The sequence below is a fragment of the Trachinotus anak genome, unplaced genomic scaffold (genome assembly GCF_046630095.1).
Source record: "Trachinotus anak isolate AG129_WGS33_773 ecotype Australia unplaced genomic scaffold, CSIRO_AGI_Tana_v1 ptg000035l, whole genome shotgun sequence".
In the NCBI taxonomy this organism is placed as follows: Eukaryota; Metazoa; Chordata; class Actinopteri; order Carangiformes; family Carangidae; genus Trachinotus; species Trachinotus anak.
In genome coordinates, this window is record NW_027273886.1 from 610,001 (window position 1) to 636,594 (window position 26,594).

At 43.0% G+C, this 26,594-nt stretch overlaps 3 protein-coding genes across 5 annotated transcripts; 1 reads left to right on the forward strand and 2 right to left on the reverse strand.

The window, feature by feature from the left end:
* Positions 1–770: 770 nt before the first annotated feature.
* Positions 771–6,360, reverse strand: prpf4 (pre-mRNA splicing tri-snRNP complex factor PRPF4). 2 transcript variants are annotated; one of them, XM_071472084.1, is made up of 16 exons: positions 6,244–6,330; positions 5,997–6,049; positions 5,109–5,329; positions 4,829–5,015; positions 4,379–4,466; positions 4,159–4,238; positions 3,479–3,572; positions 3,208–3,302; positions 3,058–3,116; positions 2,505–2,628; positions 2,249–2,338; positions 2,046–2,168; positions 1,652–1,759; positions 1,448–1,566; positions 1,121–1,227; positions 771–999 (listed from the first exon to the last, which is right to left on the reverse strand). In XM_071472084.1, the coding sequence occupies exons 3-16, from the start codon at positions 5,278–5,280 to the stop codon at positions 913–915; spliced, it is 1,533 nt and encodes a 510-aa protein (XP_071328185.1). In that variant the 5' UTR covers positions 5,281–5,329; positions 5,997–6,049; positions 6,244–6,330; the 3' UTR covers positions 771–912. The 2 variants fall into 2 exon arrangements, with proteins under 2 accessions (XP_071328185.1, XP_071328184.1); XM_071472083.1 differs by lacking the exon at positions 5,997–6,049 and having other exon boundaries at positions 6,244–6,360.
* cdc26 (cell division cycle 26 homolog) lies at positions 6,276–8,947 on the forward strand. The gene is made up of 3 exons (XM_071472085.1): positions 6,276–6,404; positions 8,087–8,180; positions 8,707–8,947. Exons 2-3 carry the CDS (start codon positions 8,100–8,102, stop codon positions 8,911–8,913), a joined length of 288 nt encoding a protein of 95 aa, XP_071328186.1. The 5' UTR covers positions 6,276–6,404; positions 8,087–8,099; the 3' UTR covers positions 8,914–8,947.
* A 764-nt stretch (positions 8,948–9,711) lies between these two features.
* Positions 9,712–25,465, reverse strand: fer (fer (fps/fes related) tyrosine kinase). 2 transcript variants are annotated; one of them, XM_071472081.1, is made up of 20 exons: positions 25,294–25,465; positions 24,109–24,313; positions 18,834–18,965; positions 17,974–18,147; positions 17,521–17,620; positions 17,166–17,349; positions 16,918–17,055; positions 16,714–16,833; positions 16,422–16,544; positions 16,134–16,335; positions 15,855–15,953; positions 15,419–15,625; positions 15,065–15,187; positions 14,915–14,971; positions 14,686–14,804; positions 14,158–14,252; positions 13,953–14,076; positions 13,331–13,485; positions 12,241–12,363; positions 9,712–11,476 (listed from the first exon to the last, which is right to left on the reverse strand). In XM_071472081.1, the coding sequence occupies exons 2-20, from the start codon at positions 24,175–24,177 to the stop codon at positions 11,340–11,342; spliced, it is 2,481 nt and encodes an 826-aa protein (XP_071328182.1). In that variant the 5' UTR covers positions 24,178–24,313; positions 25,294–25,465; the 3' UTR covers positions 9,712–11,339. The 2 variants fall into 2 exon arrangements, with proteins under 2 accessions (XP_071328182.1, XP_071328183.1); XM_071472082.1 differs by having other exon boundaries at positions 15,419–15,622; positions 25,294–25,453.
* Between the last annotated feature and the right edge of the window lie 1,129 nt (positions 25,466–26,594).

Below are 26,594 nucleotides of genomic sequence, written 5' to 3' on the forward strand. Positions count from 1 at the left end.
TGAGCACAGATCCCACTAGAGGATGTTGGGCCCTCATGGAGTCTGTTTCTGACAGTTGGATAGAAACATGCACACCAGTATCCAGCAGGAGGTCATTTTGCAGGGCTCTGGCAGTTCTCCTCCTGTTCCTCCTCACCAGAGGAGCAGACACTGGTCCTGCTGCTGGGTTGATGCCCTTCTATGGCCCTGTCCAGCTCTCCTCATGGGATGGCCAGTCTCCTGGTATCTCCTCCATGCTCTCGAGACTGTGCTGGGAGGCACAGCAAACATTCTTGTGACGGCACATATGGATGTGCCATCCTGGAGGACCTGGACTTCTTGTGCAACCTGAACAAGCTGCAGGAACCGCCTCATGGTACCAGTACTGACAAGGACACTAGCAAAATGCGAAACTAGATAAGGATCAGTCAGGAAGAATCCGGAGAAAGCAGTTGTCTGTGGCCCCCCTTTTTGGGGGTTGTCTTGCTGTTGCCTCTCCAGTCTACCTGTTGTCACTTTCATTTGGACCAAAGCAGGTGAAGTTGAATCACAATCACTTATGCTTCCTAACTGGACAGATTCATGTCCCTGAAGTTGAACTGACTTTGTGTTAGACTGTGATGATTAAGTGTTCCCTTAAAAATGTCATAGTATAGTAAGTCAAATTATACTATGTAGTATATTTGTTTAGTGAATGGCTTCCTTATCACCACCAATCACCAGATTGTTTGTTAGTAATATTAAACCCTAATATGACACATGAAGTAACAAAACAATCTTAAGAGACAAAATTCAAAAATGTAGAATTTTATTTAAAACAAAAATAAAAAAACACAAACATCTGAATTTTCCACTATTGAGAAAACAAAAATGTTTTTGGGTGCTTTTGTGATGTCATCATGACATCACTTCATCATGACAGAACTGGTGACATCACTCAGACAACCACAGTTTGAAGGTTCGGTCATAGGAGCTGGTTGCGATCAGTTTCCCGTCAGGTGACACGTCGACGCCCATCACCTGGAAACAAAAACATGACACGTTAACATTCCCGAGCTGTGTCCACCGATCAGCTGCAGTGTCCAAACAGACCAATCAGAGCGCTGAAGGACCGTAGAAGGTCAACCCAGCAGCTTCATACCTTCCCTTCGTGTCCAGCGAGCGTTTTCAGTGGCGTCCAGCCAGGGTGACTCCAAATCTTCGCTGTGTTGTCGTATGCTCCGGTCAACAGGAAGTGACCATCTGTGGCTACAAACAAAAGACAGGAAGTGAGGTAAGAGATACAATCAGGAAATATGGAGTTTTGTTTTTTTTTTAAATGGAGGAAAAAAAGTTTTAAAAAGAAAAACTAAAAAGGATGAAAAGCCGACAAAGGACAGAATAAAAAACAAAGACAAAACTGAGCAAAGAATAACAAGAGAAATTATAATTTAATGATTACGTTAAAAAATAAAAGGTGTGTTTTTACGTTGGAAGCGGACGGCAGAAAGCAGGTTCTGATGGGCAGGCACTGTGTACAGACACTTCCTGTTTCTCAGGTCCCAAACCTTACAGGTGTTATCACCACTTCCTGTCGCCAAGTGATACCTGGGAAAATAGAAACAAAAATAAATATTCAAAAACATTCAAATACACCTTAAGAAATTAAATGTAAACATGTAAAGACAGTGACCCGTTGGGGGAGAAGTGCAGGCTATAGATCTCCTTCAGGTGTCCCTCCAGGAAAACCACACAGCGTCCTGTCCGTAGGTCCCACACTCTGCCAAATGCATCAAGCCCTCTGATTGGACAAAAGCAAGAGAGGGGCGGGGTCACACAGACAGAAGAGAGAAATGAGAAATGTACTACTAGTACTACTACTGTAGTACTACCACAGTACTGTAGTAAAGTGTAGTACAGACTGTAGTACAATATAGTACAGTAGTACAGGCTGTACTACAGTATAGTACAGTGTGTAGTACAGTGTTGTAGAGTCTTTAGTACAGTGTAGTACAGACTGTAGTACAATATAGTACAGTGTAATACAGAGGTACTGTAGTAGTACTGTATTACAGGGAGTATCTCACCCAGTAGCAGCCAGAGATCCGTCGGGGTGGAAGTGGAGGTCGTGGACTCCTTTGCTGTGACCCTCCTGATGGAGGATTTCCTCCTGAACCTCCAGGTCCCACAGACGCCACGAGTTATCGTAACTACACACAGACACACACATTTACTCTGTAGAAATACTCAGTGTGTGTATTCATACACAGACACTCTAACACCAGTTTACCAGGTTGTTCCGAGGAACCTCCCAGATGGATGCCAGGACACTCGAGACACCCGCTCACTGTGACCCTCGATGTCCGCCACTGGTTCGTCGCTACAGCAACCAGAGAAATACAGGAATGAATGACCGTAAAAGGATAAAAAGCATAAAAAGCAAGAAGTTGAGGTCTTCATTTTCTCTCTCCCTATTTCACCATCTCCTTGCCTCCTTCCATTGTTCCCTCTTTGTCTCCTCCCTTCCTTCCATCCTTGTCTCCTACCTCTCTAGGTTCCACAGCTTCACAGACCCGTCAGCTGCACAGGAGGCCAAACTGACATCTGATTGGTCGAGAGAGACTCCGGCCTGCGGGCGGAAGACGACGGCACCCACGTTGGTGTTGTGTCCTTCAGCCAATCAGACAGCAGGGACAGACAGGGAGTCTCAGTTAGAACGGGCGTGTTAAGATTAAAATAATAAAATCTTAAATAATGATCTACAGGTGACTAAAGAAATTCAGATTCAAATTATTGTCACGATATAGAAACATGAAGTCTCAACTTTTTAAACCTCTGGTTAATGATAATTTATCAACTGTATGTATAATAATATAGAATTACACAGTATACATAGTAAAACTGTACATATACTGTATATCATACATATATATATGAGGGGTTGTGTTTATGAGTGTGAGGGAGAAAGAATATGCCTCTCTCTCTCTCTCTCTCTCTCTCTCTCTCTCTCTCTCTCTCTCTCTCTCTCTCTCTCTCATCAATGTCTTCAAAAAAGGCTGAAATACAAATTATTTATAGGAAATGTGAAGCTCCACCCACCTCTGAGTGTTCGAATCAGGTTACAGTCCGGGACAGACCACAGCTTACACAGACCACTCCTGTTGCAAGGAGGGGGGGTTAGCTTCATCATGATGTAAACTAACTCTTTGTGTGCTAGTGCTAATGCTAGTAGTGGGCGTGGCTCATTACCAGGAGGCAGTGGCCAGCATCTTGGAGTCAGGGCTGAAGTGGCAGAAGCTGATTGGTCGATCATCTCCGATCTGACTGCAGAAGTTGTTCAGATTCTGAAGAAGAAGAAGAAAACTCATTACTACTAAAAATAACCATTTCTCACACTAACTTTATTTATTCATGTTTGATAAATGATTTTTAAATAGAATTTATTTGTTGTAATAACTGACATTTGACAGACAGACGTCTTTACTTAAATGAAACTAAAGAAAAGATCGGCTCGTCTCACCCTCAGGCTCTTGTGCAGCTCTTGTTGCCGGATTGTCCTGGTTGCCTCAGCAACATCCCTCTGAGCACGTGCAGCCTCCAGACGCCTCATCGCCCTGATGGAGCAATCACAGTAGAAGCTTTTGAGTCACAGCCAATCAGATCCCTTCAATATTTAGGAAGTGAGTTTTTCCTCCCCCCCGTCGCCAAACGCTGCTCTTTGTGGGAACTGTTGGGTTTTTCTCTATAACAAAGTCAGGTCTCGACCCGACCCTGTAAAGTGCCCAGAAAGTGTATATTATGATTTTGTGCTATACAAATAAAACTGAATTGAATTGAATTGTTCAGTATGTTACAATGTTGCCCTCTTCTCTCTACTGCTCATTGTTCACTCCTCGCTCTAAACAGTCAGCTTTCAGTCAGAGTTACTGGTCATCTTCATTTAGTGTCATCACTGTCAGCTCAGATGCTCACTGGTCATTGTCTCATCTGTAACCTGTGGAGTGTTGCATTGTGGGATTGTTATAAGTCAAACATAGACTCTTCTGTTTGTTGGACTGTGTGAGGCTCTGAACAGTAAAGCAGTCAGAGCTCAGACAATAAGTTAGGTGAACTGACTGACAGGTAAACAGGTAGTGAGGTGTGAGAGAAACACCCCTGGTCTTCCTCTGTCTCTGATTGGTCAGTTTGTTGCTGACTCACCGTGGCAGAGAGTATTTAGCCAACCAAAGCCGGGCGTCCCTCAGGGAGGCGGAGCCTTCATGGTACCATGTCTGCTGGCACTGTGATTGGTCAGAAATAAAAGTTTAATTTTTACAGTTTGATTAAACCCAGTGTTTTTATTTTACTTCAGTGTGTACTTTAGTGTGTACTTCAGTGTATTTCTATATACACCTCAGTGTGTACTTCAGTGTGTACTGACCTCGTCCTGTGATCTCTTAGCTCTCTCTTCGTCCTTCCTGGACTTCTTCAGAGCGTCCGGACCGACCACTGACAGGACACTTCGCAGCCTGAACACAAACATCAGAAAAACGTTACTTTTAATACCTGTGGCTTATTACATCACAGTTAGGGAGGGGCCAGGGGGTTCAGAAACATCAACCAATAAAACTCTGTGATTATGTCACAGCACAAAGTAACCAGACTGAACCTGAACCTGTTTCTGTTGGATTGGGCTGATGTAGAGTCATTATCTTCAAACATGTGAATCTTCAGTAAAAACTTGAATCTGTTTAAAATTAATGATCCTGTTTGTTCCTGTCTTCGCCTTGAAATAAACTGAAACCATGTTTTATTTATTTCTTCATTATTTAATCTCATTTACTGAAACATTTAAATACAATTTTTTACTAGAGGGGTCTTATTTTCCCACCTCTCCCGGCGGTCAGCTGGTCCCTCTCCGAACAACGTGATTGGTTCTCCAAGCGCCCGTAGGCCGGCCTTCACCTCTGCGTCGTCGGTGGAGACAGTGATCTGTCGTGCTCGACGCCGCCGTTCAAACTCTGCAAGTGCTTCCTGCTGCCGCTCACTGACCCGCTCCTCCATCTCCAGAGTTTCTCCTGCATGGTATCATGGGAACTAGTCTCATTTTCGCCCCACATATTAAAACACGCTTGTAGTCTATAATACAGCTTATAGCCTGAGAGACCTACCTGAGGAGATGTTGATGTTACCCGCCTCAATCCCCGCCTTCACCGCATCACTTCCTGTCGTCGTGCTGCTCGCAGTCTCTGAGCTCAGACGTTCTCGCTCTTTCTCTTCGAGGCTTCCGTAGAAAACACGACTCTTCTTCATGGCCGGAGCCACGTCCTCTTCGTCAGACATTTTAACACGCTGCTTCTTCTGCTACGCCCCCTTGAAGCTGCTGGTAAAACTAAACGACAGCAAATAAAACAAAGAGAAGAAGAAACAGAGAAAAAACAACATAAAAGGTCACATTGCAGAAAAATAATATCTTATTATAAACGCAAAATAAATGTAGGTTTTACTTTTACATTTTTTAAAATACTAATTAAAAGAATCCCTCCAACCTCCAGAAAACAAGACCCATATCTGTACATTAAATAATAAATAGAAATTTAATACCATTATAGTAACAAAGGTTTCTTATAAAAAAGAATAATGTGGCCTTTAATATTAACAAGACCATATGATGTAAAAACATGACCTATCTTGTAAGATCACATATGAATTTTACGTAGCATCAGAGGTCTGGTACAACAAAATTTGATCAAATAACTGCAGAGGATGAGGAAAATATTTCAGAACTTTATCAAGTAAATTCAAGACTTGTTTTGACGAGGCTGTTCAAGACTTAAAACCTAGCTGAATCTTGATCACCTGTCAATCATTCACACATAAAAGGTTTTAATTTGTTTTTTAAGGGATTCGGTTCATGCCAAAAGAGCGACAAATGGAGGAACATATCAGAGATCAGTCCCGGTCCGTGACAAACGTTTACTGTTAATTACTTGCTACACTGTTAATACTGTGAGCCAACACACTATTCACACATAAAATCACATGATTTCTCAACGGACTTTGTTGCGACCAAAAAACGTTGAGTTAGCTGTTCCACGGAGAAGCAGGAGACCTGGAGGAGAAAAAGACGGAGAAAAGACAAAACGCGACATACACCGTTAGCATTAGCATTAGCACTAAAACAGCTATTTATCCAGCGTCACGCTGGATAAATAGCTGTTTTACACCCCCCTGAGCAGACACACAGCAGGTGTGAAACGGTCCGCACATAAACTTTATGCTGAAATATTATTTTAACGAACTTACAGCCGAAGACGAACGAAACGGCGCCGTCTCTCAGTTCCGTGACCCGGATGTAAACACGTCATATGCTTCCGGGTTAAAGGTTGTTTTCCCCGGTCGATACAGCGGTAGCAAACAAACTGAAAAAAAGAGAAAACCCGGGAAAACATCAGTACAGCTGTCAGGTAATGTTACACAGTTTTATCACAACTGCTAAAACCGTGTTATAAAAATCCGAGAGGAACATGCATGTCGGTTTAATTTACCGTTTTAAGACATATAAACAGACGTTAGCCGCTTAGCTTAGCTTCTGTTTATCATCAAACTGAAACAGGAAAGGAACACCTCAATTTTGTGGTATATATTGGTGTATACTGGAGTGTAGTGGTATATATTGGTGTATACTGGAGTGTAGTGGTATATGTTGGTGTATACTGGGGTGTAGTGGTATATATTGGTGTATACTGGAGTGTAGTGGTATATGTTGGTGTATACTGGGGTGTAGTGGTATATATTGGTGTATACTGGAGTGTAGTGGTATACACTGATGTATACTGGAGTGTAGTGGTATATGTTGGTGTATACTGGGGTGTAGTGGTATATATTGGTGTATACTGGAGTGTAGTGGTATACACTGATGTATACTGGAGTGTAGTGGTATATGTTGGTGTATACTGGGGTGTAGTGGTATATATTGGTGTATACTGGAGTGTAGTGGTATATAGTGGTGTACAGGGATTTAGTATGGCTCAGTAATCAGTCGATGGACAGAGATCAGAAACCGTTATGATAATAGATGAGTCCAGGTTTACCTGATGGATTATGACATGTAATCTGTAATCTAACATTTAAATAATTCTGTGTAATTAATAATGATATAATAAGTGATTAATAATAGTAAATAACCCTAACCCTAATAATGATAATATACGATAAAATAAGATCGCCTTTATTAGTTCCATAGTGGGGAAATTCACAAAATATGATATAATCAGATGATTAATATTAAATGATAAGTTAACGAAAAGTTGTCAGTTTGGGCATGAACAGAAGTCAAAGATCTTCTGTGAGAGAAGAGGCTCCACTCTGTAACACCACTGCTCAACCAGAGTGTTTCTGTAGCTCCTATAGAGTGAGACCTCTTCTCTAATCAACCATCAATTGATATTAGGTCAGTTCAGGAATGAAAGTATCAGATTAATAATCTAAACTGATCACTGTTATACTTTTGAATCAGGACCTTGAGCTGTTAATGGACATCTGAATGCTGTAAAATTTTATTTTCTGTTCTGTCTGATCTCTGATCATTTTGTGAACATATGTCAAACTGCTGATCAAACTCTGATTTCACTGTTATTCATAGTGTTAGTTGCTTTCTAAAACTCAGCACTAGATGTAAACATAAATAAATAGTTCAGATGAAATAAACAGATTCAGACTGGATTCAGCACTAACCACAAAAGAAATAAAACATAAATGTTAATAGTACTACATTCTACTATAGTAGTACTGGTGCTAGAGTATTACAGATGTACTGCAGTACAAACCAGTTCAGAAGCCACTGTATCAACTCAGACTCTGGAGGGTTGATGCTGTAGATCCAGATCCAGGGGCTTTGGTAAAACCAGGTCCTCTGAGCTGATGGATGCTGAGAGTGGTGTTGTTTAGTCTGAACTGGTTGTTGTTCACAGACAGCGTAGCAGCATGGCCTGTTAGCAGCAGCTGGTCGAAAGATTCAGATTAATATTAGACGTGATTTAGTGTTTGTATCATGTCTAACCAAACACAGTTGTTTGTTAGATGAGGAACAGAAGTTATTGTCACGTCTCTGTGACGTCAGTGATTCTGATGTTTACTGTCTCTGTAGAAGAAAACAGAAGATGTTGAGGAGGAAACCAACTCGTCTTGAGCTGAAGATCGACGACACCGAGGAGTTCGAGAGTGTCAAGAAGGAGCTCGAGGTTTAAATCACTAATACCAATCAATATGATCAACACTAATTAATAATATCAACACCAATCAGTAATGTTAACACTAATCAATAGTATCAGCACCAATCAATACTGTTAAGAATCTACTCTGAAGTAAAAAGTTGCTCCTCAGACCCAAATTAATACTTAAATAAATACTTAACTTTAAATAAACTGAACTTCATGTTCGAGTCTTTCTGCTTGACCTTGACCTCGCTCATTAAGATATTCAGTATTAACAGGCTCAATATTATTAATGAGCCCATTAACTGGCTAATTAACAGGCTCATTATTAACAAGCTTATTATTACCTGACTGAGCTAACTAATGAAGTCTGTGTTCAGATGAATCTCAGGTGGGTTCTTACCTGTGATGGTCAGAACGTTAGAGTTCCTGAGGGACCAGGTTAACTTGTGTTGAGGTTCGAGTCCTGGAGCAGAAACTGAAGCAAAGTCAAACTGAAAACATGAACAAGTTAAATTTTTCTGTCAGCAAAGTTTTTGTTTCTTTATTTTAGGCCAGGAAGCGTCAGCGAGAGGAGGCAGAGTCAGGGGGCAGAGTGGGTGGGGCTTCTGTCATCAGTGTTGACATCATCGGGGGTGGTGCCTCAACATCTTCCTCCTCAGCAGTGACGAGGGCGGAGCTTATCAACGAACGAATCGGCTACAAACCCCACCCCAAACCAGCCACGCTGCCCACCTTATTTGGAAGTTTACAGTTTTAATTAAGATAATAAAAATAATGTTGAAGCAGAAAAATGTTTTGTTTGTTGGTTTGTCTGTTGTTAGAGGCAGTTTTACAAAATAAAAGCCTGAAAATTGGGTGAATCAAAGAAAAAAACTTATTTTGTAACAGTTCAGATCACTTTTCTGTGACTTCTGTGTACACATATTTTGTTCATTTTTAAATGAAGTGTCACATAAAAAAAAATGTCAAGAGAAATTGTGACGGATGAAAAAAATGTTTATAAATGGTAAGTTAAATATTGGAAATAGTTATGTGGAAATAAAAATGTAAGGTCAATTAACTTGTCATTTAAATAACATTTGAATAAGTCTTGTAAATTACACTTTTATAATAATTAAGATTAAAACCAACTGGACACAGAAGTTGTTCACTCCAAAATATGTAAAATGGTGTTAGAATTTATTCATTTTTACTTTTGATGTCTCAAGTTTGTAAAAAAGTTTTAATTGGAAAAGTAGAAATAAAAATTGTTACTGAGTGTGAAAATGTCACACAACAAAATACAAATATAAAATAAACTTAACAGGAAAACAAATTGTCATTGAAATAATGTTCGGATAATTTAGGAATTTGTACGTTCAGAATTTGTCAGATTAAAATGTATTTTGGTAACACTAATGCTGTGAATAAATTCATTTTTTTCTAATTTGGTAAAGTGTTATTTTTTGGAAAAAAAATATTCAGTGAATCAACAGGAAAATGTATATTTTTTTTAAATATTTTTTTAGTTTTTAAACCACAGATAAAAATGTTATAAACTGTCACACATCAGCAATGTGTTCATATTTGTTTTATTTTCATAATAAATGCTACTATGATAATTTGATAAAGAGCTTAAACAAATATAAAAGACAAACAGATGATTAGTGTTGAAAAAAAAAAACTGGAAAAAAAGATGATTTAACAAGAGAAAAAAAAAAAAAACCTTAAAAAACATCTTTATTTACAGTAAGTCAGTAGCTCTGACGTCACTAACATTTAGACTACACCGTCACACAGTTCAGGAAGTGATGTTGACCAATCAGGACTCTTGATTTACACATACAACTGCTTATTTGTAGTTAATATATATAAATATAACATTTTTAAATTTTGACATTCAGTTTCCTCAGGCTTTTCAATTTTCAACATAAGAAAAAAGAAAAAAAAAAAAGAAAATAAGTATTTTAACTTTTGGTGACTTGGTTATTTTATACATGACAACAACCTGATCACTGATTGGTCAGAACCATATCCTGGAGTTACACAAAAAAAAAAGTTTAAGTGGGCGTGATCTGCTTGGTAATTGACAGCTGGTTTTTCAGAATAAAGGTTTGTTTTCCTTCCAAAGCAGTTTTTTTCAAACTGTTGAGCCGCTGAAAGAAAACCACAAGAAACATTAAAAAAAAGTAAAAACATAATAAATAAAAACATAAAACAAACAGAGTTTATGTTAGTGCTGACAGCTGACTGGTCCTCAGCAGTGGAATCATTTTTAGTGTTCAATCTGTTGCCATGGTCACCGTAGTGCTGGGGGTGTGGCTTAACGTCTGACGGTCAACCGTTTCAGTCTCTTGATATTTTCAGCTTATTTTTAAGTTTTTTTTCTAAAATACTGGGAACAAAACTTTTCACAAAAAATAAAAATGATTTTAGTTTCAACAGATTTTGGGTCATTTTCAACTGTTTGTCTCAAAACAAACTTGACTGACACACTGACATCACACTCACTCACGTTACCATCTGATGTAAACGCTGAAACATCTGTCAGTGTGTGTGTTAAGTTGCTCTTAAGAAACAGTTTTTACAGTTTTTGATGGAGATTAGCATCTGGTATTTAACCCATGCTAAATGTCCCGTGGTCAGTACTTTCTCTGTGTTATAATCAATATGTGATAACTGATATCTAATCAGGAATAACATAGATTCAAACAGAATTAATTCATCATAGCATTGTCTTTACACAGAGCAAGATCCCTCATTACATTAATTCTAAGCTATTAGCTCCAAGATTCCAGGTGTAATGAAACTGCTCTGATAATCTATGAGTCCAGGTTTACCTCAAGGGTTATTATTGCTTTACTGCAGATTAGTTTGAGCTAACATTTAATCATCTGATCATCTGCGGTGTCAGTAAACGGATCATTTACTGATCATTAGAAGTCTGATTTCATGTGCTTTTCATGCTAAAAGATTTATCTCATCATAGTGTTTTGCTAACAGACATGCTCAGTCTGTGCAGATATTGTTGTTTGACTTTTATAAGTCTTTAAATAAAACATTCTTCTCTGAAAAGTCTCAGAACCACTACCGCCTGCTGACCACGCCCACTTGACATTAAAAAAAAAAAAAAAACCCCAAACAAACAAAGAAGTGACTTGTCTTTGCTGATGACGCTCTGCTGCTGAGGACACGATGATGTCATCACTTCTTCTTGATGGCGGCGAGGTCTCGCTGCAGCTCTGAGAACTTGGGTCGGTCCTCAGGGTTGTACTGCCAGCAGCGCTGCATAACTTTATATACGTCATCAGGACAACGCTGTGGGCACGCCATTCTGTAACCTAGCAACCAGGAGAGGGAGGGTAGTTGTTCATGTCACATTTCCATGGTTACTTTTTTTGTCCTTTCAACAGTTTTATTAATAAAGTGAAACAATGATGACATCCTGTAATTAATGATGAACTTCATAATAATGGGCTGAGGTTTATGGGGCTTTCACATCAGGGACTCCGGCCTGGATGTGGGTACACTTGACCCCAAAGTCCAGCTTGTTTGCTAAGAGTCAACACCGCGTACCGGATCACTTAAAAAGGTCTCGAGTATGGATCATGTGGTCTCAGGTATGGTCACATCAGGTGTGAAAAGAACTGCACCAAAACATGGATGTGGACTGTTAAGAATGTGTAGTGTGATGATTATTGGTGGATCAGGTGTAAAGAAGGTCCTGGGTACGGACCAACATTATGAAATGCCAATAACACTGACACCACTGTTTGATCGACGTACATGTTCTTCAGCTCTGCAGCGCCCCCTGTGGACGGTCACTGAGTTATGATTCATGTTATTGATGTTTCTGCATTTAACCCATTAAACCAGGTGTGTCGTCTGCGTGCTTCTCTGACATGATGTCGACTGATGAAAAGCATTGTGATTTGCTGAAATTCACATCGTGAAGAAGACATGCATTATGGGAGATGTATTTTGTTTGTTTTTAAAATGGTGGTGAAGACAAACAGCCACTGCAGTGCTGACAGAATGAATCTGTTTTAAAACCTTGTTAACTCTTTAGTGAGTGAACAGTTCACAGCTGTTTCTCTATGTTTACCTTTTTCCACCTGCTCTCGAGCCTGCTGATTGGTCATCCCAGGATAAGGACACACCCCCAGACTGAAGGTTTCCCACAGCAGGATTCCATAACTCCACACATCACTCTCTGAGCTGTAACGACCTGCAACAACCAATCAGGGAGCACGACAGATACAGATGAGTTACAGGTGTGTGTCAGGTGTTACAGGTATATTACAGGTGTGTGTCAGGTGTTACAGGTGTGTTACAGATGAGTTACAGGTGTGTGTCAGGTGTTACAGGTATATTACAGGTGTGTGTCAGGTGTTACAGGTGTGTTACAGATGAGTTACAGGTGTGTGTCAGGTGTTACAGGTGTGTGTCAGGTGTTACAGGTGTGTTACGTTACAGGTGTGTTACAGATGTGTTACAGGTGTTACATGAGTGTGTCAGGTATTACATGTGTGTTACAGGTGTGTGTCAGGTGTTACAGTTGTGTGTCAGGTGTCACAGGTATATTACAGGTGTGTGCCAGGTGTTACAGGTGTGTTACAGGTGTGTGTCAGGTGTTACAGGTATATTAGAGGTGTGTGTCAGGTGTTACAGGTGTGTGTCAGGTGTTTCAGGTATGTTACAGATGAGTTACGGGTGTGTGTCAGGTGTTACAGATGAGTTACAGATGTATTACAGGTGTGTGTCAGGTGTGTTACAGATGTGTTACTGGTGTGTGTCAGATGTTACAGGTATATTACAGGTGTGTGCCAGGTGTTACAGGTGTGTTACAGATCTGTTACAGGTGTGTGTCAGGTGTTGCAGGTGTGTTAAAGATGTATTACAGGTGTGTGTCAGGTGTTGCAGGTGTGTTACAGATGTATTACAGGTGTGTGTCAGGTGTGTTACAGATGTGTTACAGGTGTGTGTCAGGTGTTGCAGGTGTGTTACAGATGAGTTACAGGTGTGTGTCAGGTGTTGCAGGTATGTTACAGTTGTGTGTCAGGTGTTGCAGGTGTGTTACAGATGAGTTACAGGTGTGTGTCAGGTGTTGCAGGTATGTTACAGTTGTGTGTCAGGTATTGCAGGTGTGTTACAGATGAGTTACAGGTGTGTGTCAGGTGTTGCAGGTGTGTTACCGTAGTTAAGGGCCTCAGGTGCGGTCCATTTAATGGGGATCTGTTTGAGTCCAGATGAAGAGTAAACACCATCGTCCTCCTGACGACTCATCCCAAAGTCACTGATCTTCAACACACTGCCCTCCCCCACCAGACAGTTCCTCGCTGCCAGGTCCCTGAGAGGTAGGGAGGGGAGACAGGTGGAGAAAGGTTCTGCTCCTCCTTCACAATTAAAGCCTCACAGCTTTAATTGTGAAGGCACAACATGATGTTTTACAGGAGCATCAGAGAACACCGGGTCTGAACTGAACTCTTAAATCATCACTGAACGCACAGTTTAACAGAGACATGATCTGATGTGTGTTGTGTAGCTGAGCTGCAGTTTGTGTGTATTTAATTCTGAGGCAGACTTTCAGGGTTGTGTGTTGAGGTGAGGTGTTGTGGATCAGATCGGTTCAGGTGTGTCACATGGTCTCATGACTCCACCTCACACAGCGAGCACTCATCAAGGCTGTCATATGACACAGTGTCTCATTGTTGTCTTATGTGCTGAACAGGTGATGTGTTCACGGTCTGTTCTTACACGGTTCCATGTGGATCCAGTTCTGTATTTAAACAGGTGAACAGGTGAGAACTCAGATACCTGTGGATGCAGTTCTTGCTCTCCAGGTACGCCATACCAGCCGCAGCATCGACAGCGAAGCGAACAAGCTGCTTCGTCTTCAACTCGTCCTTCTTCTTCCTCAGAAAGGACAGGAAGTCTCCACCTGACAGACACAGGGAGGGGTTACACAAACACAACTGTTCAAGAGTGACCAATGACAGAAGGTAAGTGAAGCTCCACCCACCAGGGACCAGCTCCATGACGATGTAGATCGGCTGTCGTTGCGTACAAACACCAATCAGCTTCACGATGTTCGGGTGGTCGTACTGCTTCAGGATCCTGCAGCCAATCACAGACAGGCAGCATGAGACACCAGCCAATCAAAGAGCTGCTACACATTTTACAGGCAGCCAATCAGAATTAATTCTCCCTCATATTTCCACACCTGATTTGATTTAAGAATTTGTGACATCATTAAATTATATAAACAAACCTCATTATTACAGGTTTGAGACAGGTATGTATTACGTTGTTCATGGTTTGAATGTTTATTTATATTATTACTGCCTTTTTATATTTTTTAATTATTTTGTTCTTCATGTATTTATCAGTTCCACCTGTTTTTAAATAGAAATGATCTGTTTGTTGTTTTTTTAATGTTTGTCAATTACAAGAATAAAATTACATGATTTTCTCTTATTAATATTTCTATTTTTTCATGTGTCTCTGTGACGACCAGGTCTGTTGTTGTTGTTGTTGTTGTTGTGCAGACCTGGCCTCAGACAGGAAGCGGATCTTCAGCTCTGGAGGTAAATCTTCTTTACACGTTTTGACGGCAACTGGTGTTTTGTCACGCTGCAGTGTCCCTTTAAACACCTCACCAAAGTTACCCTGGTAACCGGCAGACAGCAGGGCATGATGGGACATGGAGCAGAGAGAGTTGAGAGATGTTAAAAACTATCAAGTCAAAGTGAGAGGCTGATGTGTGTGGTGCAGGTCACCTTTCCCAGCAGGTCTCCCAGAACCACGTCCTCATGGTTCAGGATCCACTTCTTGTCCTGGACACAGGAAATGAGGTCACATTCACATTAACACTCACTGGCTCACTGTAACATGCTCATGTGTGTTGAGGTGTATGTATGAGTGGTTGCCTTGACAACAGGGTTGAGCAGCACGACTCCAGACTTCTTGGTGATGACATGTTTGGTGGAGAAATGATGCTCAATGAGCTGAGGGATGGTGGAGAACCCCGTGCCTTCAAAACGGTACTGACTCTACCAGAGAGAGAGAGCGAGACAGAGAGAGAGAGAGAGAGAGACAGACAGACAGACAGAGAGAGAGAGGGAGAGAGAGAGACATATGTCAATTTCATATCAGTCTTCTGTGCTTCTCTTCACAGTTCAGACTTCATCTGAAGCTTCATGTGGGGCAGTTGTTGGCCCTTTGTGTCACGCTGTGTCCAGCTGTGGTCACATGATGGTGATGGAGGCGGGGTGAATACGTACGTCGGCATACTGGATGATGAAGTGTCGTCTCTGGTCGTCGGAAAACACTGACAGGACGTACTCGCCCGGTTTACCATGACTCTCCCTCACCAGGAAGTCTCCCTGTTGCCGTAGTAACTCCTGAGCCTCGGTGCGGGGGATCGCACCATGATACCACTCCTGCTCCGCCAGGGGGCGCTCTGACGTCGGGATCACATCAAAGAACTGCTGCCGTGGGCAAAGGCACACATCACATTTAAGGATGATGTCACAGTGGAGACAGGTACAGAATAAACATCATCAACACTTCATCTGCTCCACTGCTGCAGGAAACATGGACGCTCACCTGATCTTCATCTCATCTACAGAATTCACTTCCTGTGACCTGACCTTTGAACTGTTTAAAGTTTTCCACTGGACCTGAGCTGCCACAGTAGCAGCTAGTCCAGAGTCTCACCGAGGAGGAGGAGCCCAGCATGGCTTTAGGAGACCGGATCATTCCAGCCAGAGAGTGTCGCAGTGTGTCGAAGCGAGAGCTCTTCTCCTTCGTTTTATCCTGAACAGACACACACACACACACGCACACACACACACACATCAGTATATCAGAACACACACCATCCAGCTGTTGTAATGTTATAAGAAAAAGGAGCCTTTATTTTGAAAGTCCTCTGAGCTGTAGTTCCTGTGCAGACCTCAGGTCAAATCACTGATTAATCAAAAACTAAATATTTACAGTTGATCCCACAGAGCGGGCGTCATCCTCGTAAGGCAGTGCGGGGGGAGGGGGTGGTGGGGGAGGGGAGGTGGCAGCATCCGCCATCTTGGCATCCAGCAAGGCCTTCTGGGAGGCGAGGCGGGCCTCAGAACCGCGCAGTGATTGGACGGCATGACGAAGCTCGAGCAGAGTGAGTTTCTGACTGAGCAGCAGGACGCAGCTGAGGGTGAGAGACACAGACAGAGACTCAGGACACAGAGAGAAAAAGAGGACATGAAAACAAACAGAGACCCTCCTCAGACTCACTCGCTCCGCCTCTCAGCGCTCTGCTGGCTCGTCTGGATCTTGGCGTCCAGCTCGTCAGCCAGCGCCTCCTTTGTCCTCAGATTCTGTTGAGTCAGTGTTAGCTCCTCCGTAGCTGACGACAACCTGGAAAAGACAGAAATGAGTAGAAGAAAGAATCAGAGACATCACAAAAATCTGTCTCCTGTTTCATGGTGAAGAGTCACCTGTGGAGAGAACATCTTAATAGAAAGACTTTTACTTTGGCAGACTACAGGAAATAGTGTAGTGATAGTTTTATTTTGTAGTAGCTCACATGGCCTGCAGGCTGTCAGCCGTCAGCGTGTTCCAGAGGATCTCATTGGCCGGCAGGTTTTCCGTCTCCTCCAACAGAGATGTGTCAAACTCCACGCTTGGCTCTGGGGTCTCTGGAGACCTGAGAGAGAGACACCACAGTAACCAGGAACATGTGACAGAGAGACTGTTACCATGGTAACCACAGATGGACCGATCTTCTGACCTGTAGGCATCAATGAAGTGTTGGTACTCAGCCAGAGGATCAATCTGGTGAACAGCTGCTGAGATCTCCTGATGGACCTTCACGATCTCCTCCGTCAGGAGGCTGCTGATGTCACAGTACTCCTCCAGGATACTTTTACTGCAGTAACACACAGTACACAGAAATACACAACACGCACACCACTAATTAGGATGTCCACAAATGTGTCAGTGAACGTGTCAGACGCCTGGTGGCATCATGTGACTCACAGTGCGAGCGTCATGTCCTCCTGCATCCTCTGCAGCGCATCAAGCAGAGCGGGCGCCGCGTGGCGTCGGTGTTCGTCCTGCTGCGTTTGAGCGCCGCACACCGCCAACACGTACTGGTTGTGAAGGTTGTGGAGTTTCGCTGTCGCTTTGTCATAACGCTCACGAGCACGCTCTGCCTCTCGACCTGTTATTGGACCAGAGACAAGGAGGGGAGGAGTCAGAGATTCCACAACTTACAGTGACTTACAAAAAACTTGAGACTTCATGAAAGAAAATCAGAGAAATAAAATAAATTTAAGACGGTCAGAGAGCAACTGAGACGTTTAAAATGTGATAGTCCTGAAGCCGTACAAACCTTTAGCCAGAGCGTCTCTGTATTTCTCTTTGGCGTTGTTCGCGTCACGACTCAACTGACGATACGTTGCCTTCAGCTTCTCCAGGTCACTCCTGGTTACCTGGCAATAACAAACAACAACACAGAGCAACAGGATGACTGAAAGAAAACTTCAAACAAGTCTCAAGTTTAACCTGCTTTATAGTCTTCCTCAAAGTGGATGACATCATCACACTCACACCTTTCACCTGTCGAAGTGACACCAAACTGATCTCAGTTCTTCAGCAGTCGAACCAGTTTCACATCTGAACCTGCTGAAAGTCATGAGTTGTTGTAAACCCACCTGCCCACAGTGCACACCCACCTCTGACCTCTGACCTCCTTACCACTGACCTTTCATGTCTTTTTCATTCACTTCATTTTCAGTTTAAAGTGAAACCAGCTCAGACACAGAGACCCCCCCCCCCAGCAGACCTTGTGGTTGTGGCTCTCCAGCTGCTGATGAAGACTCTGGTAGCTCTTCTTCACCTGCTGCTTGTCACGGATCAGCGTAGCCAAGCGGTGCAGAGGACCGGAGTTCAGGTCATCAGCGTGACTCCTCATCACCCGACCCAACGCCTCTGTCTGACGAATCACCTGAGACCAGGACTGACACAGAGAGAGAGAGAGAGAGAGAGGGTCTGAGACCAGGTCTGACAGAGAGAGAGAGAGGGTATGAGACCAGGACTGACAGAGAGAGAGAGAGAGAGTCTGAGACCAGGACTGACAGAGAGAGAAAGAGAGAGTCTGAGACCAGGACTGAGAGAGAGAGAGAGAGGGTCTGAGACCAGGACTGACACAGAGAAAGAGAGGGTCTGAGACCAGGACTGACACAGAGAGAGAGAGAGAGAGTCTGAGACCAGGACTGACAGAGAGAGAGAGAGAGAGGGTCTGAGGCCAGGACTGACACAGAGAGAGAGAGAGAGAGTCTGAGACCAGGACTGACACAGAGAGAGAGAGAGAGAGGGTCTGAGACCAGGACTGACAGAGAGAGAGAGAGAGAGGGTCTGAGACCAGGACTGACACAGGACCAGAGACAGCTAGAACCAGCTGCACCAACAAGGGTCAGACCTGGTCTTAAGGTGGCCTTGGCCCTCGCCCTCTGAGTCCGACTCTCCCGCAGACAGAAAGAGGAATGGAGAAACTGTGTGTTTGTGTGTTATATGCAGGGAATGGTGGTGTGAATTATTAAGACCAGGTGTAGTTAAGACTAAGTCTGGCTGGTGCCGTTGAAGTGATTCTCAAGACTAGTAAGGCTTTGTAAAGAGGACTGAGTGAACAGGTGAGTCTCTCACCTTGCTTACTGTGCTGACATAATCAGCAGCTTCCTGTTTCTCGGTTTGCTGAGTCATGCTGAGCAGCAGAGCTGAGTACTCCTTATCACTCTTCACCCGCTGAGTCATGAAACGCTTCACTGTCTCCAGCAGCTAGAGGGCGACAAACACACTGTCAGACACACTGTCAACACACTAACACACTGACACACTGTAACACACTGTCATAATACTGTAACACTGTTACACACGAACACATTGTCAACACACTAACGGCATTAAAGGAACCGCACTAAGCTGGTTTAAGTTATATTTGTCAGATAGACTCCAGTTTGTTCATGTTAATAATGACTCTTCTGTCAACACTACAGTCAGTCATGGAGTTCCACAAGGTTCTGTGCTAGGACCAATGCTCTTCACTCTATATATGCTTCCTCTAGGAAACATTATTAGGAGGCACCATTATTACGCAGATGACACCCAGCTGTACTTATCCATGAAGCCAGGTGAGACTAACCAGGTAGCCAAGCTTCAGGTGAGTCTTAAGGACATAAAAACCTGGATGACCAGTAATTTCTTACTCTTAAATTCAGACAAAACTGAAGTTATTGTAATTGGCCCAAACCACCTCAGAGATACACTATGTGATAATATACTGACTCTGGATGACATCACCTTGGCCTCCAGTGCTACAGTCAGAAACCTTGGTGTCATTTTTGACCAGGGCTTGTCCTTTACTTCACATATAAAGCAAGTCTCTAGGACACCCTTTTTCCACCTGCGCAATATTGCTAAAATCAGACCCATTCTGTGTCTAAAGGATGCTGAAAAGCTAGTTCATGCATTTGTTACCTCAAGACTGGACTACTGTAACTCTTTATTGTCAGGATGTCCCAAAAATGCAGTAAAAAGCCTCCAATTGATCCAAAACGCAGCAGCACGAGTACTGACAGGAACTAGGAAACGAGATCACGTCTCTCCTGTGTTAGCCTCTCTGCATTGGCTCCCTGTAAAATCCAGGATAGAATTTAAAATCCTCCTCCTCACCTACAAAGCCATGAATGGTCAGGCACCATCGTACCTTGGAGAGCTTATAGTTCCCTATTTTCCCAATAGGACACTTCGCTCTCTAAATGCAGGTCAACTTGTGGTTCCCAGAGTTTGTAAGAGCAGAATGGGGGGCAGAGCCTTCAGCTATCAGGCTCCTCTCCTGTGGAACCAGCTCCCAGTGTGGGTTAAGGTTAGGGTTAGGCAGACCCCCTCTCTACCTTTAAGATCAGGCTTAAAACTGTCCTGTTTAGTAAAGCTTATAGTTCTCTCTCTCTCCCTCTCTCTCTCCCTCTCTCCCTCCCTCTCTCCCTCCCTCTCTCTCTCCCTCTCTCTCTCTCCCTCCCCCCCACCCCCCCTTTTTTTTATCTCCTCCTAAACCCAACCGGTCGAGGCAGACACACCAACACACTGTCACCACACTCTCACACACACTGTAACACTGTTACACACTGTAACACACTAACACACTCACATTGTCAACACACTATCACACACACTCTCACACACTAACACAATTTTAACACACCAACACACTGTCATCACAGTGTAACACTGTTACACACTGTAACACACTAACACACTGTCATCACACTGTAACACTGTTACACACTGTCAACACACTCACACACTAACACACTGTCATCACACTGTCAACACACTCACACACTGTAACACACTCACACACTAACAACACACTGTCAACACACTGTAACACACTAACACATTGTCAACACATCAATACACTGTAACACACTGTCCACACACTAACACACTCACATTGTCAACACACTATCACACACACACTCTCACACACTAACACAATTTCAACACACTGTCAACACACTAACACACTGTCAACACACCAACACACTGTCAACACAGTGTCAACACACCAACACACTGTCAACACACTGTCACACACTAACACAGTGTCAACACACTGTAACACACTAACACACTGTCAACACACTGTCAACACACCAACACACTGTCATCACACCAACACACTCACACACTGTAACACACTCACACACTAACACACTGTCATCACACTGAAACACTGTTACACACTGTCAACACACTCACACACTGTAACACACTCACACACTAACACACTGTCATCACACTGTAATACTGTTACACACTGTCAACACACTCACACACTGTAACACACTCACACACTAACAATACACTGTCAACACACTGTAACACACTAACACATTGTCAACACATCAATACACTGTAACACACTAACACACTGTAAAACACTGTTAACACACTATAACACATTAACACACTATAACACACAGTCAACACACCAACACACTGTCAACACACTAACACACTGTCACACATTGTAACACACTGTCCACACACTAACACACTCACATTGTCAACACACTATCACACACACACTCTCACACACTAACACAATTTCAACACACTGTCAACACACTAACACACTGTCAACACACCAACACACTGTCAACACACTGTCACACACTAACACAGTGTCAACACACTGTCACACACTAACACAGTGTCAACACACTGTAACACACTAACACACTGTAAAACACTGTCAACACACTATAACATATTAATACACTATAACACACTGTCAACACACTGTCGACACACTGTCAACACACCAACACACTGTCAACACACCGTCAACACACCAACACACTGTCATCACACTGTAACACTGTTACACACTGTCAACACACCAACACACTGTCAACACACCGTCAACACACCAACACACTGTCAACACACCGTCAACACACCAACACACTGTCAACACACTGTCACACACTAACACACTCACACACTAACAACACACTGTCAACACATTGTAACACACTGTAACACACTAACACATTATCAACACACTGTAACACACTAACACACTGTCAACAGACTAACACACTGTAACACACTAACACACTGTCAACACACTATAACACATTAACACACCATAACACACTGTCACACACTGTAACACACTGTCAACACGCTAACACAATGTAACACGCTAACACAATGTAACACACTCACACACTAACAACACACTGTAACACTGTTAAACACTGTAACATACTAACACACTCACACATTGTCAACACACTATCACACACTGTCACACACTAACACAATTTCAACACACTGTAACACACTGTCAACACACTAACACTCTATAACACACTGAAACACATTCACACACTCTCACACACTGTCAACACACTAACACACTGTAACACACTAACAAATTGTCAACACACTGTAACACACTGTCAACACACTAACACACTGTAACACACACTAACCCTAACCCTATGTAACACACTGTCAACACACTAACACACTGTCACACACTGTAAGACATCTGCATGCTAATATGAAGTCGTAGTCACAGGGCCACCTACTGATAACAGGAAGTGAACACACTGTGAACACACTATAACACACTGTCAACACACTGTTACACACTGTCAACACACTAACACATTGTCAACACATCAACATACTGTAACACACTATAACACATTGTCAACACACTGTCACAGACTGTCAACACACTAACACACTGTCAACACATTAAAACATTGTCAACACACTGTAACACATGAGCACACTGTAACTCACTGTCAACACACTAACACACTGTAACACACTGTAACACATTAACACACTGTAACTCACTGTCAACACACCAACACACTGTAACACACTGTCAACACACCAACACACTGTGACACACCAACACACTGTCAACACATCTCGAAGGAGTTTTAAATCGAAAGCAACTGGACTTGGTTATTTGTCTAGGAAGACGTTTCACCTCTCATCCAAGAGGCTTCATCAGTTCTTTCTCGCACCTGACCAGGCTGGGACTGGTCCAACTATCTGGTGTGGAGACCCAGGTATTTTTAACCTCTGGGAGGGGCTTTCACAAGGCTGATGATGTCATTGGTTCCCTTTGTGGTCCATGTGCCAACGACAGTCGTTACAGTGACTGTCTGGGTGGAGAGTTGGTTTCCACTTCGTTAGAGCCCTATTGTGTTATAACCACAGTCGTTGGAGTCACATGCCACTTGTGAACAGTTGTTTCTCTTAGAGGTTAAATTGTTGAATCTCCTGGGAAGGGATGAAAGGGCAGCATTGTAAATTGGAGATAGGTGGTGTCTGAATCCTCCTGCCCTGTTGAGGGATGGTTTCTCTACTTTCACATAGATGGCTTCTTTCACTCCTCTTTCGAACCACCTGTCCTCTCTGTCCAGGATGTGAACCTTGCTGTCCTCAAAGGAGTGGGCTTTCTCCTTAAGATGTAAGTGGACAGCAGAGTCCAAGCCTGAGGAGGGTATAAATACAACTGTTCACAAATGGCATGTGACTCCAACGACTGTCGTTATAACACAATAGGGCTCTAACGAAGTCGAAACCAACTCTCCACCAAGACACGACTGTCGTTGGCACATGGACCACAAAGGGAACCAGTGACATCATCAGCCTTGTGAAAGCCCCTCCCAGAGGTTAAAAATACCTGGGTCTCCACACCAGATAGTTGGACCAGTCCCAGCCTGGTCAGGTGCGAGAAAGAACTGATGAAGCCTCTTGGATGAGAGGTGAAACGTCTTCCTAGACAAATAACCAAGTCCAGTTGCTTTCGATTTAAAACTCCTTTGAGATACTATGACCTGGACAAATGAGAATATTCATAGGCTTACTGTCAACACACCAACACACTGTGACACACCAACACACTGTAACACACCATAACACACTATAATACATTAACATACTGTAACACACTGTAACACACCAACACACTGTCAACACACCAACACACTGTGACACACCAACACACTGTGACACTGTCAACACACCAACACACTGTAATACACTGTCAACACACCAACACACTGTAACACACCATAACACACTGTCAACACACTGTAACACACTATAACACATTAACACACTGTCACACACCAACACACTGTAAGACATCTGCATGCTTATATGAAGTCGTAGTCACAGGGCCACCTACTGATAACAGGAAGTGACCCTTGATTGACAGTCATCATTTGATTTACATGACATGGCCATGGTCTGGTTTACAGTTGTCCCGAGGTGCATGACAGGGCGAGAGCCAGCATAGCATCACATGACATCATCACTCTGAGAGGAGAGATCTGTGTTGAACATTATATGAGCTTCAAAAAAGTGTGGAAAGTTGTACCTTTAACTCCCAGTCCTGCAGCTTCAGTAATCCCTCGTGGGAATTTCTCAGATCCCGACCAAACCCCATCCTGTATTGCAAGCACGGGTGCACACGCACGCACACGCGCGCACACACACACACACACACACACACACACACACACACACACACACACACACACACACTAACGGCGAGGGCGAGCAGGGAATGATTGCATGGTCGTCTGTGGAGAGAGAGAGAGAGAGAGAATAAAGGTTGCTTGAACAAAACTACATCACCAACTGACTGTGATCCCATCATGAGATGGTCTCTAGTCTTCCCTCATGTCTTACAGTGGATAGAAATGATGCACCGATTCCTGACCTAAACCTAATGAGTTTCAGTTGCCCTTTCTTGAGACACACACATTTTCAAACTCGACCTTCCTTTTGATCTCAACTACACACCTGTAAAGTTTCATGACTGTATTCTGCAGGTTGTGACACTATCATGGTGACAACTAGTCCTCCAAACCTGTGTGGTAGTTCCTGCCACAGTAGGTGTCTCCATGACCACATATTGTCATGATGACACACACAAAACCCTCAAGATCTCTGAACTAAAGACTGTCAGAAATAAAAAGCAAATGCGTGAATTATCAATACACAGCAGAAAATAAATAAAAACAGGAACCTGATCAATCACTTATGGAAATATCCATTAGCTTCAGCCCTGATCAAAACCTCTTATTTTAACACCTCCTCTATGTTCCGTTAAAACAACTTTAAATTTCAGTGTAATTTTTTTTAAAACTTCATAAATTGTCCAGAAAAATCCCCAACCTAATGTCAAATCACTTCAAACCTGAATTTAGTGTTTCAAACTCACTGGGCGAAAACAGAGAAAGTTGACATTCCTAGAGCTGAAGCTAGGCTAACGCTAACCGCTCCGCCTCCTCACAACCAATGGGAAACTGAAGCTAGCTGCTAACGAGATAACGGGCTGTTAAACTTTATAAATAACAGCTTTAACACAAACTAACAGCTGAACACAACGACATAAACACCCGCTCCTCTCATCCGGTCGTTTTTCTGCTCGTTTCTGCCGCTGAATAAAGAGAGGATGAAGGATGTTGAGCAGGAGGATGAGGAGGAGTGGGAGAGTCGGGAGGGGGCTCGCTGTTTTTCCACTTCTCCTCGGCCGTTTTCAGCCTCAGTAACGCACCGGGAAGCGGCTTTTTCCTACGGCAGACTCGCTGTCAGGTCACCGCGCTCCTCTGCAGTCATCCGCCGGGAACATCTCCTCCTGTTGTCCGTCTTTTTCTGCTCCGTTCCACCGGCTTCCCCTCCTGTTGTCCGGCCACAGAGCTAGGCGGCTAATAGCTAACAGGGATAACAGCTAACAGGGAGGGGCTTCCGCGGGAAACGGAAAGGGGGGAGGAGAGGGGACGAGGGACGGGGGGGGGGGCTTATTGTCTTTATTTAAAGAAGAAAACAGACACATTCAGCATATTTAAATGGGAAAAAACCAACAACAAAATTAATGAAACTGAACTGAAAAATGAACTGTACACACCTGACCTGTTACCTGATGTTACCTGATTTTATTTTCAGTGAGACTGAAATGTTCATTTCTAATGATGAAGTATTGATCAGTGTTTGGATCATTGATCTGATCAGAGACATCAGAGGTTTAGTTTTTATCTCCAGTTCTGCTCAGAGTCTCCTCCTGTTATTCTGAGCTGCAGTGATGAAGAGGAGTCACAGCTTCATCACTGTCAGGATCCTGTGGATGAAAGAATCTGTGTCCAGTTCAGATGAAGCTCTAATAGTTCTGATGGAGTTATTCAGTGATAAACTCTCCTCTGTTTGTTAGAAGCTGTTTTAAAACCAGAGTGGACACATGGAGAGACTCCAACAGCAGAACATCCACTGATCCATACAAACATCTGCTGATCTTTATTATTAGACTTTACTCTCCTCTCTTTTGTCCCTGTCAGGATCCTGTAGAGACGATGACTCAGGTTTCCAGGTATCTGATTGGTCAGTAGTTTGGCTGTTGACAGGTCAGGAGTTCAGCATCTGTTACCATGGTGATTTACCCCGGTAACAAGTGAACCAGGACTGAGAACCAGAGTTAAACCTGAGGTTACCTGGATCACCTCAGATCCTGGTTCAGGGTCCAGGACTCTGATGTTACCTGTCAGTCAAAGATAATCAGGGTTCCTGTACAGTATGGAATGTGATTTTAGTCATTTCCAGGTCTGGGTGAGTTTGGAAAAAAATGAGAGCAAGTGTTTGTATTTCCAGACTCTTGCCCCTAAAATATAAGAAGTAGACCTATGTGCAAAGTGTAGGAGTCAGTATTTCATAGAGGAAAGTCAATGCACTTCAGTTGTGTTCTTAACTGGTAAACTGTATATCACTTCTTTTACTGTAGGGTTAAAGGGCAACATTATTTAAATCTATATGAAAAAAACTAAACATCACTGCACTGATGTTCAAACCCCTTCACTTTTTCACATT

Excerpts from the sequence above, each read along its gene's own strand:
- prpf4 (XM_071472083.1), bottom strand. The coding sequence starts at position 5,280 with ATGTCTGACGAAGAGGACGTGGCTCCGGCCATGAAGAAGAGTCGTGTT. Across the intron at positions 5,016-5,108 it reads TAACATCAACATCTCCTCAG|GAGAAACTCTGGAGATGGAG; the intron begins GTAGGTCTCTCA and ends GATACCATGCAG. Across the intron at positions 2,629-3,057 it reads CCTGATTCGAACACTCAGAG|GACACAACACCAACGTGGGT; the intron begins GTGGGTGGAGCT and ends GATTGGCTGAAG.
- cdc26 (XM_071472085.1), top strand. The coding sequence starts at position 8,100 with ATGTTGAGGAGGAAACCAACTCGTCTTGAGCTGAAGATCGACGACACC. Across the intron at positions 8,181-8,706 it reads GTGTCAAGAAGGAGCTCGAG|GCCAGGAAGCGTCAGCGAGA; the intron begins GTTTAAATCACT and ends TCTTTATTTTAG.
- fer (XM_071472081.1), bottom strand. The coding sequence starts at position 24,177 with ATGGGGTTTGGTCGGGATCTGAGAAATTCCCACGAGGGATTACTGAAG. Across the intron at positions 17,621-17,973 it reads TGGAGAGCCACAACCACAAG|GTAACCAGGAGTGACCTGGA; the intron begins GTCTGCTGGGGG and ends TGTTATTGCCAG. Across the intron at positions 15,626-15,854 it reads TGCTGGGCTCCTCCTCCTCG|CAGTTCTTTGATGTGATCCC; the intron begins GTGAGACTCTGG and ends TGCCCACGGCAG.